The 13011-nt window shown below is 35.9% G+C and overlaps 1 protein-coding gene across 4 annotated transcripts in view; it reads left to right on the top strand.

Annotated features, from left to right (window-relative positions):
* Positions 1-13011, top strand: part of IPO11 (importin 11) — a 112555-nt gene that overhangs the window by 24896 nt on the left and 74648 nt on the right. For all 4 annotated transcript variants that reach the window (XM_030004185.2, XM_030004187.2, XM_030004184.2 and 1 more), the window contains 6 exons: positions 26-98; positions 3455-3658; positions 8114-8246; positions 9196-9254; positions 10109-10157; positions 11815-11885. In XM_030004185.2, the coding sequence (XP_029860045.1) occupies positions 26-98; positions 3455-3658; positions 8114-8246; positions 9196-9254; positions 10109-10157; positions 11815-11885 (589 nt within the window). The remainder of the gene's footprint in view (positions 1-25; positions 99-3454; positions 3659-8113; positions 8247-9195; positions 9255-10108; positions 10158-11814; positions 11886-13011) is intronic.

The following is a 13011-nucleotide window of genomic DNA, read 5'->3' as shown; positions in this document are numbered from 1 at the left end:
TATTCTAACGAATATATCCTGACAGTGCTCTTTCTGAAGAAGAAAAAACTACATTGCGTGCTGGACTTATCACCAACTTCAATGAGCCAGTGAATCAGGTTAGTGGTGAATGATGATTACTCTCCCAGCAAATGCTTGTATTGGTATATAATTTGGTTTCTCTTTTTACAGTGTTTAATAATAATAATAAAGTTGACAAGTTGCAATTTACATGTTGCCTTTCAGACAGATCTTTATGTTGAAGTGAGATCTTTTTCCATAGATCATAATTCATAGAATCATAGAATCACTGAGGTTAGAAACACTATGGGTTTTTTTCTTTGGTTTGTTTTTTTCTTGCAGAGGCAGTTCATCTTGCCCCTTGCTGTTTGTGCAGCCATTTGGTGAAATGGTTCAGGGAATGGGCGTAGCTCAAAAATAACCTTCTTTCCCTGAGCGATTTTTCTTTTTTCAGCTGTATCCGTTCTATTATCTGGCTCCCAGTATAGCCATACAAGGAAGTGTGGTGGTGGTGTAGCAGGAATGAGCTGTTGAGAATGCTGCTGCATAAACCCACCTAAGCAGTATTGCTGTCATATGTCTAATGACAGCACTGATGAATTTAAATAGGCATAATAAAGCTTCGGTATGATAGTGTCTTGTCTTACATAAAGTGGCTAATTTTAAGCTACTGTTTTGATTGGAATAAGGATTTATTGTTAAGTTGAGCACAGAGCTAATGTTAGGGGCTCAGAATATGCATATGGTAGATGAATCAGTCTTCCTTCTGCTAACTTATTCTTGCTTAGGTATGTGATTCTGCAAGGAAGTATTTGCTAATATTTTAAGGTAGGTCTTAAAGAACTCTTTCAAGAAAATGCAGAAATTATTTGCATAAGGTAAAGCTTAAAAAAAAGGAGGTATAGCAAACAAACTTCCATTCTGCAGACAGTTCAGTTTCAACTTTTCAGGATTACTTGATGGGATTAATATTATTTTGTAGGATTAGAGCAATGTATCAAAATTAGGGTAATTTAGTCTTTGTAGAAGACCTTTGTGCAATGACAATTTCGACTAGAATTTAAAGTTTTTATTTCAAATGCAATTTTTAAAATGCACGTAGACATAAAATATCTTTAAATTTGTACTGCAGGCATTGTTTCAATGTAAAAAATATGACCAAATATTACTACTTTCTTTATTTCAACCAAAAAGAACTATGAAATATGTCACGTTGGACCATAAAGTGTGTGTCATTTATGCTGCTACTAAGTAGGATAAAATTTATCAAATATTTAATTTTGAAGGGGCTGCAAGATATTTACATTTCTAAAAATCTAATGTTAGCTGCATTGTACATAGAACAATTCAAACTTTTTATCGATGATTTTTCCATACCTCCATTAGTATTTAATCAGTTTGCATGCTAAGACAATAGTATGATATATTTTATACTTACAAATTCCACTGCTGATGAACAGTTCTGCAGTTCTAAGGCTATAGTTGCACGCCGAGATGGGAACCTTTTTAAACGACATCTTAAAGACTAGCAGCTTTATGTGTTTATTTGTGTGTCCTTATGATATTTTTGGGATGGTAGTCTTTTAAGATGTGGAGGATTTTGTTTTATTTTATGCCAGCAGCTTCTAAATGATTGCCCAAACAATTGTGATATGAAGTATGTTTACAGAGTCCATCTCCCCTTCTTTCTCCCTTGTTCCCCAATGTGTTGTACATGTCTTGAGGCTTCCTTTCAGAAGCACCTTTCAGTTAGTCCCCAGTCTGCTTGATATGCCTGAGTTTTGCTAGCTTGGGTTCCTGATGAATGTTCTTTTCCAGTCACAGATACTTCATAACACAGTTGCTATCTGCTTGTGCTTTCTGCATCATTGAAGGTAGAAAAATTATGACTCTAGTATGTATAAAAAGAAAAAAAGACAACCCAAAACCCCAAGATTTAGACATAGTATTGAGATGTGATGATACGAGCTGGCTTCCAGGGGAAGGGAAGAAGAAAAAGAGAACATACCATATGTTGGGAGCATAATTTCCATGCCCTCTGAAGTTATTTACCATATGGAGGGAACACAGAAACAAAATACTCCTTGGAATGTATGACAGCAGATTTTTTTTCACTTAAAAACCAGTCCTAAAGGATGCCTCTTGGTGTCCCTGGAGAGGTTGCTTCTTGTATCATATATGGAGAAGAGTTTATTTGCTCCCCGCTGCCAGTTGACATCACTTGATCTGAAAATAAGACTCTCAGCTCTTCCTTGCAAACATCAATGTCAGTTTTCTGATGCAATTCTTCTCCCTAAGTCAGTGGATAGGAATGAGTGTTGTAGGAAGTTTTGTGGGGTGGTCAGACTTCAGATGAAACAGCTAAGGAAGCAGTAAAGGAGAGCATGGCTATTCCCTCTTATGCCCATAAGTTGCTTGGATTCCTTCTGATAGCATAAGAAGGTGGCTTCTTCCCTAGGCTGGAAGTGTGATAGTTGTGAGGCTGTGTTGAAGGTGAGAGCATCTGCTTCATTAATCCAATCAAGGACCTTTTCAATGCGAATGGGATAAGAACGGGGAAACAAGAACATGAAGCTCTTGTATATTTGAGGTGGGGTTATGAAGGACTATACAAAATTCATTAAGGTATGTTTAGGGGAAAGTAGTTGTGGAGCAGGAAAGTGGGGAATAGACAGAAAGGGGGTATAAAAAGGGCCAGTTGTGTAAACCATGGCTGGTCAGTACCTGTGTCTGAACAAACCCTGTGCCTAATCATCAGTCTGTCCTGTCTTCTGATTGAATCCCTTAACTTTATCTTTCTGTGTAATGTCACTCTGTTTATTGTGTGTGTGTGCTGCAAGGACTAGGTGCCAGCTACTGGCAAGACTGGTGTGAGTGGGATTTGGTGCCAGCAACCAAAATCAGATGGAGGGGGTGGTGTAGGTGCCCCTGGCCCATGGTGTAAGGATCTGGAGCAAGTGAGAGTCTCGGCTTCAGCCACTGGGATGGGACTGTGGCTTACAAGCATGTGTGCCTGGGGTGACGGAATGTCTCTCTCTAAAAACTAAAACTGAGGTATGGCAGCAATAAGGGTAATATGTATTCAGCAGTCTATATTTGTAGAAAGCAATAGAAAAGATCACCGAGTAAAAAGTGGTTCCCAAATACCTGTTTCTTCTTTTATGTGATTTCTAGAACAAATAAATTTAGTGGTCTTTATGTAAAAGCTAAACAAGGTAGCCAGCTTAGCATTTTATATAAATATCTACCATAAACATAAAATAGAAGACTTTTCTCCACATTTATTTGCATTTAGCAAACTGAAAAATAGTTTGAGAAAAAACACACAAAAATCTAGCAATCCTTACTAGGTTTTTTGATTCAGATTTTATTTGGCTGTTAATTTCTGCATTGTACATTTCCTAAATGATCTTTGACTTTTTGGTGTCTGTGTTTTGTTTTGCTTTTTTTGCAGATAGCAACTCAGATCTCTGTACTGATTGCTAAAGTTGCCAGAGTGGACTGCCCAAGGCAATGGCCAGAACTTATACCCACTCTTCTGGAATCTGTGAAGGTGCAGGATGATCTTCGACAACACAGAGCACTACTTACCTTTTATCATGTTACAAAGACCCTGGCATCTAAACGGCTTGCTGCAGATAGGAAACTTTTCTATGATGTAAGTAATGTGATGCAATATTGTAGAGCAGGCAAACCATGTATTGTACATGCTTGCCATTTCCTGCAGTTAGCTGGCAGTGCATTAAAGGCAGGTACATTGATTTTAATGTCTGCCTTTGAAATAGAAGTGCTCTTACTTTGGTGGGTGTATATACAATATGAAATAACTGGAAGTCAGTTTCTAGGTGAAATGTTTTTGAGATCTTTATTAATTTTACATGCATGTTGAGTGTTATAATAACTTGAGTTAAGAAGCAGAGGTTCATCTACAGAACGATATCTGTGTATCAGTCTTACGCTGTACAGCAGATCTTATTATCTATGAATTTGCAGTGGGTTTGAAAGTGTGCTCTGGATTCATAATTCAATATAGTCTTTAAAAAATACTGGGATTTAGGCTTCCATACCACAGTATTTTTTGGCTTTTATTGTCAGTGGAAATGTTTTTGGGGGTTTTTCAGGTCAACTTCTTTCTCCAGGTTAAATAAAAGGCAAGATGTTAATTAAAAGGCAAATGCCAAATCTTGTCTCATGCAGCTTACATTCTCCAATTTAAGAATCCATTGATGAGAACACAGATTTACCTTTGGCTGTAGGCTGTTACATCTCCAATCCCATTTGGAGTTAGGCAATGATGTAGTACAGTTAACTGAATTTAGTGAGTTAAACATCTTTTCTAAACGTTACATTTGAATTTTCAAAATTTTATTTTATTCCTCCATTTTAAAGAAAATATTATAGTGCAGATGATGAAGACTATTTCTGAAGGTTTACCTATTTATCTATGTAGAAAAAATTTTCTGGCTGTGTAATCATTAAGGTGAAATTTTAATTATCAGGAGTCTGAGGAACTGAAGGCTGGCTCTTGTAGTAGGACAGGACTGAAATGATGTGTTGCTATAAGATGTGTATGTAGAATAAGTGTTTTCTCTCTCTGCCATTTATAGATAAGATGGATATAATCTCTGTATAGGAAATATTTGTTTATATTTTGAAATTTATTAGGCCATTATACATAATCTGGATAATTGAACAATACCGGTTTTAGTATATTCACAGATACTAATTCCAAAGCAATAAAGAGTGAACGAGATAATGACTTCTTTTCTAGAGCTCTCCTAAATCAAGGTGTTGCTTATACAGCCTGGTTATGCAGCTGAAAATACTGTTAATGCTCAAGGATATAGCAAAAAAATCAAAACCCAATTGCAAAGCCCCACCTTCATAAGATAGCCAAATCCATACCATCTCAACAGAGGGACAGAAAGGAATTTATAGGTTGTAAGGTCTGGTATTTGTTGTTAAAGTTGTCGTGTCTAACAGTACCTTTGCTGTATTTCCACCATCTTACCAGGTTTAAAAAGAGCTCAGTTACCTTCAGTCATTTTTGTGTTTCCAAGAAACTCATTAAATTTGCATGAGTGTTTTTCCTTACGGAATGGCATTTTTTCGGCATGGTATTTTCTTAGTATGTTCTTCTATTCGTAGAGTGAGACAACTTCAGACATGGGAAGAAAATGCTTGTAACAATTTTTTTTTTTTTTTTTTTTTTGTAAGGCAGTTCTTGTGAAAAGTATAGTTGAAATTTCATTTTAGAAAGCATACTCTTTAAGCAGCCTTTTTATGCTTAAATGTTGGTTTTTAACTTGTGGATATGTTCAGTATCCAAAGTTCCTCTATCATCTGATTTGATGTGAATGAAAATTTTCAGTGCATCCAGTTTCACTGTGTTGGGAACACTATATGTTCACAGTTTTTTGAACTTTAGGTGGGAAAAGGAAATTTTCTGAGCATCTGGCACTATAGGGTTCACATTTAAGGTTTCATTTTTTTTTAATAATGGCAAAATTGGACAACTTTGAAGTCTGCTTATTCTGTCTCCTGGTAAAGGGAATTCACATCTGTTGGATGGCATGTGACTTGGACAGTCAAAACCCTTCTTATGGAATGGAGCCATTTGAAGCTAAAAGTTCTAAAAGCTTAAGTAACAGATTGCAAACTTTCTTGATACTTTCAGATAAGTAGTTACAGTTTCAACATTTTTTTTAGTACAGCTTTGGAAACACTTGATAAATTTTTAGTATAATGTGGTACTTGAAGATTACAAGGTAATTCTTACAGATAAGGCATCCCTTACTGAATTCTGTTACCTGAGGTTTAAAAAGAAAAATGTTAGATGACGTACAGATTGTGATACAGAATAAGCTTGTAAGTGCAGCTTATTCATAACTTCATCTTTCTGGTGAATAGTACAGTTATGATTATAATTACATTAATGATCTTCAAGGCAGCATCAGCTGCTTTAGTACAAATAGAAAAATGTCATATCTGGTTATATACCATTGGTGGTTGTAAACATCTATTTTCTTTTGAGCCTGTTTTTCTGGACCTAGTCTAGATGGTGGTTCTTAGAAGTAAAACCAGTGATTTCTATTTTTGTATGTAATAAAAATGTACTACTGCTTTTAGGAAGAAATTGATTGCGTGGGTTAAAACCTGTAGTATTTGGATTTTTTTTTTTTTTTTTATAATAGCACATAGCCATAGAGCACATATTGGTGAAGTGATATCATGAATTCACTGCAAATCAGTGAAAATACCAGTTACAGTTTTTTTTCCCCCAATTCATTTGACATTAAGCTTTCGAGCCTTCCTGTTGCTGTTTGGCCCTGGTTTTGAAAGAATGCTGTTATATTTCTACAGTTTATCTGAAAAACTTCTTTTTCTTCTGAAACTGTGAAGTTCTGCAGAACTTCTAGCTTAAACTAGAAGCACTTGTCCTTACAGTCCTACCATAAAGTACAAGACGGTTTTGGGCACTTTCTCTGCTACTGGGTACACACCATTCAGTTTAGTCTCTCTGTTGAACTTCAGTGAGGGTTTTTATGATTGTTCTGATTTCTTTCCTGCTTTGGAGATTGCTGAATCTTTGAAGTATGGTCATAAATAGGAATCTTGAATAAGAATTCTCATGATCATTGGCAGCCTATGAAATCCAACATTGAACAGGTTTGCCATCTTTGCTTTTACTGCTACTATTCATTATGAGCAGTTTTCATTTATGAAGATATTTTGTATTTATTCTTTAGCTTGGGTAACTTTTTCCCACCACCAGCATGCTTTGCCTCTTTTACTGACTACAGGGATTTGAGACAGCCTAGCCCCGTGACTAGGCCTTGAGGTCCTGCAGTAATACGAATTATAATTGCTAGTTGAATGACTTCAAATGTAAAAATGTGGTGGGTCCTCCTAATGGATACTGTGTATATTTGTGGTTCTGTCACCCCTAATTTTTAATAAAGCAATTATTGTTTTAAATTTTTTTAGTACTGAGGTACACTGATTGCGTGACAGATGGGTTTATCCGGAGTATATTCTACTATTAGGACTATTATTGCCGCTTTGAATTGGTTTTTTTGGTTTTTGTTTTTTTTTTTTTATCTGAGTTGTTACTGCTTACTATTATGGTTAGTATTAGCATATTCTATTTAAGAGACATACCCCCACCCCCCCAATACCCAGAATCAACCCCCTAAACATGAGTAGGTTGAAGCTATTGATAATTATTCAGTGCTGTGTTTTTTGTAACTCCACGAACACATTATTGAATAATTATCAAGAATTTCTACTGTCTCACCTTTACTCAAATGAACCAAACAAACAGGTCATATGTGCTTTTGATTCCATTGATGTAATGTGTAGCAGACTAAGTGCAGTTTCATCCTTAACTATGAAGCTGTCAAGTGCTACCATAACTGAATGAGAAATTCTTTATCTTCTGTTTATACTTCACATATCATTATCAGGTAAGCACTATTTGAAAACTGTAATGTGAATTAAGTTTGAGATTTGCTCAGTGCTAGCTGATGAGAAACTATTTGTCATTCTGTATTTTAAATAATTTGAGGCAAAAGTCAGGGTTTGCAGCTATCAACAAAATAGTTAGTTTCAGTGTAGGCATTGTTCAATGCTGTTTTTATTAGAGAGAGGCATATAACTGCTGTGTCCCAGAGTAAGCTAATTCAGATACTAACTATGCTGTAAGACAAACAGTCTAAGTCTTGTCAGAGAGGAGGTGATGAGGAGAGCTGATAGTTTTTTGAAGCCTCATACTGTATTATAGACCTGTGGCTGTATTTAATGAAAATCAGAGAAGAAAGGAGGCCTAAATAGTTACCTTTAAAGTGGTAGAGTCACAGACCAAGTAGCCAGGGAAGCAGGTGAGTCTATCATAATGTCTTCAAATTAAGACAAGATATTTTTCTGGAAAATATCTTTGGACCAGTACAACTCAGTACAGCAAAGAAGCCAGTGAAACACTGTGGCCTGTGATATACAAGAAGATGGATTAATTAATTTAACAGTCTAAACTGGCCTTAAAATTTAGGAATTTATTATGCTATAGCCAAATTCAGGAAATCCAATATATTGTTGGTCTTTTTTCCTTTTGCAGCTTGCATCAGGTATTTATAGCTTTGCATGTTCCTTGTGGAATCATCATACCGATACGTTCCTACAGCAAGTTTGTACAGGGGATGAAGCTGCAGCCTCAAATTCACTAGAAAGAACCTTGTTGTCATTGAAAGGTAATAATATAGAATGATATTAAATATAAGGAATCAAAAAAGTTTCTTCACAGTGATTGAGCAAGACTTCTTTGGTAAAGAGTTAGCATTCTCTAACAATGCCATGCCCATTGGGAAAACCAATAATCTTGGTTTATTTTACCTGTGCCTTTTGCAAGGCAGAAGGAGGATTGTTCACATGGAAGAGGGAGAAGGTACTTTTGTTTCTCAATATGCACCCCTCTGATATGCATGTTTTAAGAAGTCAAAGTCTAAGAGGTGGGAAAGTTGAGGGCATAACAGGATGGTTTTTTATCTCTATTGTAATTTAGGCTTGCATCTGTCTTTAGGCACTTAACTGAGGAAGCTGTGAGCTATGAATTTTGTTGTTAAGTTCACCTTGTGTTCAGTGAAGAGGTAGCCTTAGCAGTCAGTTTAGATTTTAGGTTGATGCTCAAGTACTTATCAGTGGGATGAATACATATCCTTACTGTATTTTGCTGCTTTGAATAATTGAGATGTTTGTGTGCAGTGCTTGCAATGTAGATGATACCTGTCTTGAATTGTTTCAGGAGGTGCAGCATGCCTCTTGTCTGGGTTACTGGCAGTGATAAACCTGAGAATATTCATAAGATGGCTTATGAGCCCTTGTTGACTGTACTTGGTCCTTTTCCTGCTGCAGAACCTTTCAGAGGTTGAATACTTACAGCTTTTGCAGAATTCTTGATTCAGTAATTCTTGGAGTTCTCTTCCTTATTTTACATGTAATGTACTCAATTTTAAAGTAATTTCAACAAAAGTAGATTCATGTTAGGTATGGCTGAGGCATCCAAAGGCCCCAAATTAAACGTATTTTTTAATATGGAGAATTGGAAGAAAGGCACAGCAACTGTAATTGTAATCGTGTTCTGAAATCTGTTGGAACAAGGGCTGAGAATTACCTACACAGGTAACCTTTTTTTTTTCCTAGTGCTTCGTAAACTGACAGTCCATGGGTTTGTAGAACCTCATTGGAGTGTAGAGGTGATGGTAAGTGACATATATCTGTTTCTAGTTCTAGATTAGAAATCTTTCGTGATGATTCCAGGTGGTCTTACACCTATGTTTAAAGATGGTTGAAAGGCACACATTAGTGTTATGTAAAGGAGGATCAAGCAATATGCTGTCAAAGATGTCCTCCCGTCAGTTAAGAACTGTCAGATCCTAGAAAGATCCTGAACACTGTGATACTAATGGCATGATGTTTAAAAAAAAAAGAGTAGGTACCCCTTCCAATTTACATGTCACATGGTAGTGAGACCCTTGTTGCCTACTGAAAGATGTCTTACATGTACTCTCCCCCCATCATTTGAAGACTATGTTTTCATTTAATAATGAATGTAATGGCATATTCTCCTGTCAAATTCTATTGCTAGAATTTGTCTGAGATGAAAGCCTGTGGTAGGCAGCCTACCTAGGGCGGGGGCAGGGAAGAAGAAATCTAAACATCTCCCTTAACCCTAAACACTGCTTGCTTTACTGGAGGAATTGGGTACCTACGACCTACATCCTAAACTAGGAAGTTGAGGACAGGAAAGAACTGGATAAGGAGATTGTAAAGCATGTGACTATATTTACCTATACTTCCTATTAGAGATGCTATGCTGTTTGTGTGGTACTAATAAGGTCAGTTTGGATCATCTGTGCAGTCTGCTAGCTAATTATTTGTTTCATGAGGAAATTGTTTGTCCAAGATAATCAATCAGTTCAGTTAAAAGTGATAAAGTGATGTCTGAGCTAGTAACACATCTGACCTGACTTCAATTTGACCCAACTTTCTTCTCATAATACAGTGCAAAATAAGCTTCATCTTTAAAAGACACATATACTTTTATGATTTTCAGGGTTTTCTACATGCAGTGTTTGAACGGCTAAAACAGTTTCTGGAGTGTAGTAAGTATCTGGATATTTTTTACTGTATTGGTTGTTAAATACTAGAAGCTGGATGAAAACATAATACAGTTTAGTGCATCATCAATAATCATTTAGGTGCAAGATATTTTTTATAAGTGCAAAGCTATTACTGTAAATGCTGCCGAAACTGTCAGAAAAGACTTTGGTAAAAATGTCCTTTTATATCAACAGACTAAAATGTGACCAAAATTATACTTGGTGTGATAATGCCAAGGAAAAAAAACAAAATTAAGCAATGGGTTTACAAAGTATCCATATTAAAATATGCAGATGCTACTAAAACCCATATCTTCTTGAGTTTTCTTCTTTGGGAAAGTGTTATGTTTTTTCTTTTTCCTGGAGTTTCCCATATATTTTGGTACATGTAAAATGGAAAATAAAGACCACATTCAGCTATATGTACTTTATAACTGGAAGAGTAGTAGTCTGAGGCAGGCACCCATAGGTTAACACAGTCAACAAATATAGGCATAATTGGCAGTGTTAGTGCTTTTGCAGAGCAGTTACGTGAAGCAAAGCAGAAAGATGTTTAGCAGTGTTGCATCTGAACTCACTCCTCTTTTCTCGCTTGTACAGTTGCAGTAGACCCGGTGCAAGCCATTCATTCATTTGAAGCCTGTCAGGTCATTCTTTTAGGATTCAATGCTTTTTCTGAGAATAGATGTCTACACAGAGTAGAAAGAAGTTTTTGATATAAATGAAGGTACTTGGGTAAGAGGGGCTAATCTGGGCCCTGAGCCTCATTTCTAGAAAAGATGGAAACTGCCACTGTGTTCAATGACAGAATAAAATACTTTTTTTGCTCTTCTAAAATCCACGCTTCTTTGCATGCAACTGTTTGCCCTTTCTACTATACTGCAGTCACGCGCTTTCTGGCCCTTCTTTCATTTTTGGCAAGATAGTTGCCTAGCTTCAATTAACTGTATTGCAAGCCATCCCATCCTGAAGCTTGGTGTTTATCATAGTCCCCTAGAATATGAGGACTGTGGGGTTTGAATGTCCTAAGGTAGAACTGAGCTGAACCTTCCCATTTCCACTTCTCTAATCAAAGTTGTTTTGCAAAAGCAGGCATGACTACCTTACAAGATTAGTGTTTACATTTGTTGTATCATGCTTTTTGCCTGTATGTCTTCATTATGGCTCTATGTTTTTCTCTTTTTTATAAGAGCTTTATCTGTTTTTTGTAAATTCAGAATGTTTTCCAGTGTCCATAATCAATTATATTTTTAAGGTGGAGTTTCTAGAAAAGCACATAATATTATGTAGTGAGGATATGCCATCTTTTCAATGATTTTTTATTTCTTCTCTATGCTAGCATTTGCTTGCATTATTTTAACTGTCTTTTATCATTGACTTGTCTGTAATGGTGTCCCAGTTGTTTTATTCTGATCAGTTACAGTGAATTTCACTGCAGCTGAGAAACGGTTAAAGATTCCACACACCCCTGCCCCTTAGTACTCATTACCTTGAATTTGACTTTGAATTTATTCTGCCATAGAACTTTTTTCTGGCTGCTGTAATCCCTGAACTACAGATAAAACAAGTTGTTCTCCAGTGTTATTTTTCAAAACTTAGCTATCCAGAAAGAAAAGGAAAGTCTGAAAAAATGATAGTTGTTAAATATCTGATTTACCAGGTAGAAGTATAAGAGCAGAAAACGTATGCAGAGATCGTCTAGAAAAGACTATAATTCTGTTCACTAAAGTGGTAAGTAAATTCTCCATTCAGTTACTGAATAGTTTACCATTCTGGAGGAGCAGTCCCCATTCAGATATGTGTGTGCCTTAAAGCCAATAGGTTTTAGATCTTTTAATAAATGGGAGGTAATGCAACTTAAAACTTCTTTGTTATGAAATATATTTTTTAATTTTTTTTGAAGAAAAGGGCATCTGTTTACTCACGCTGGCAGAAGTTATAGGACTGAAGAATACATTTCCTTAGCTCAAACAATTAAATGCATTTCATAAGTAAATAATTTAGCTAGGATTTTGCTCAAAAAAGAATACTGGCATTTTTGCTAAAACAAATCCTAGCATCAGCATTGATGAATAAAGAAGAGATAAACTTGTCATCCTGTCTTTTATAAGTAGTTAGATTGCTATTTCTAAGGCCCTGTTAGTTCTACTGGATAACTGGCCATTTTTAGTTTATTGAAAGAAAATGTAACAAAAAACTCTCTTACCCTCTGTCTTTTGTATTATATAATACATTTGGAGCTGTCAGCTAATTCTGTGCAACCATTAGTTGCATATATTATCAGAAGGTAATTTTAGCATTGTCACTTGCTCTGTTTTTAAAAGGTGTAAAACCTACAGAATTCCTGTTGTTTTCAGATTCTATTTTGGAGCCATGGGTCTTATTTAAATATTCAGCCTAATTATAAAAAGTGGGAGGCACCTGTCAGTTTCACCAAAATTGAACTGAAGGTGCTCTGACCCAATATTTTTAGTCTTTGTCATAGCACTTCTTACTTTGAACTGATAAGCAAAGTATGTGAGGCATGTGCATCTTTTTTCATACATCTGAAAATAAAATACACTTTAATAGATAATCGACCACCTGTAGAAATTCAGATGCAAGAATGTAGGCATTTTTGCAGTAGTAGAGGAGACTAAAGGAGTTGACAAGTGCATTCTAGATCACTAGTAGGAAAAGCTAAGCTGAAGAAGCAAATGCTCATATTGCAGTAGAGGGGGAGAAAAAAAGAATAAAAAGCTATTTCCGTCATGCCTCTTTTACTTAAAATAATTCTAATAGGGATGAATTACTTGCTAAAATGTTCAGAGTTTTAAGTGTGGCTGATATGTTTTATATGCTCTGTTGCTAGCAAGCT

Source organism: Aquila chrysaetos, chromosome Z, assembly GCF_900496995.4.
Source record: "Aquila chrysaetos chrysaetos chromosome Z, bAquChr1.4, whole genome shotgun sequence".
Lineage (NCBI taxonomy): Eukaryota > Metazoa > Chordata > Aves > Accipitriformes > Accipitridae > Aquila > Aquila chrysaetos.
Note: the sequence above shows the minus strand (reverse complement) of the source record. Positions and strands in the feature narration are given on the sequence as shown.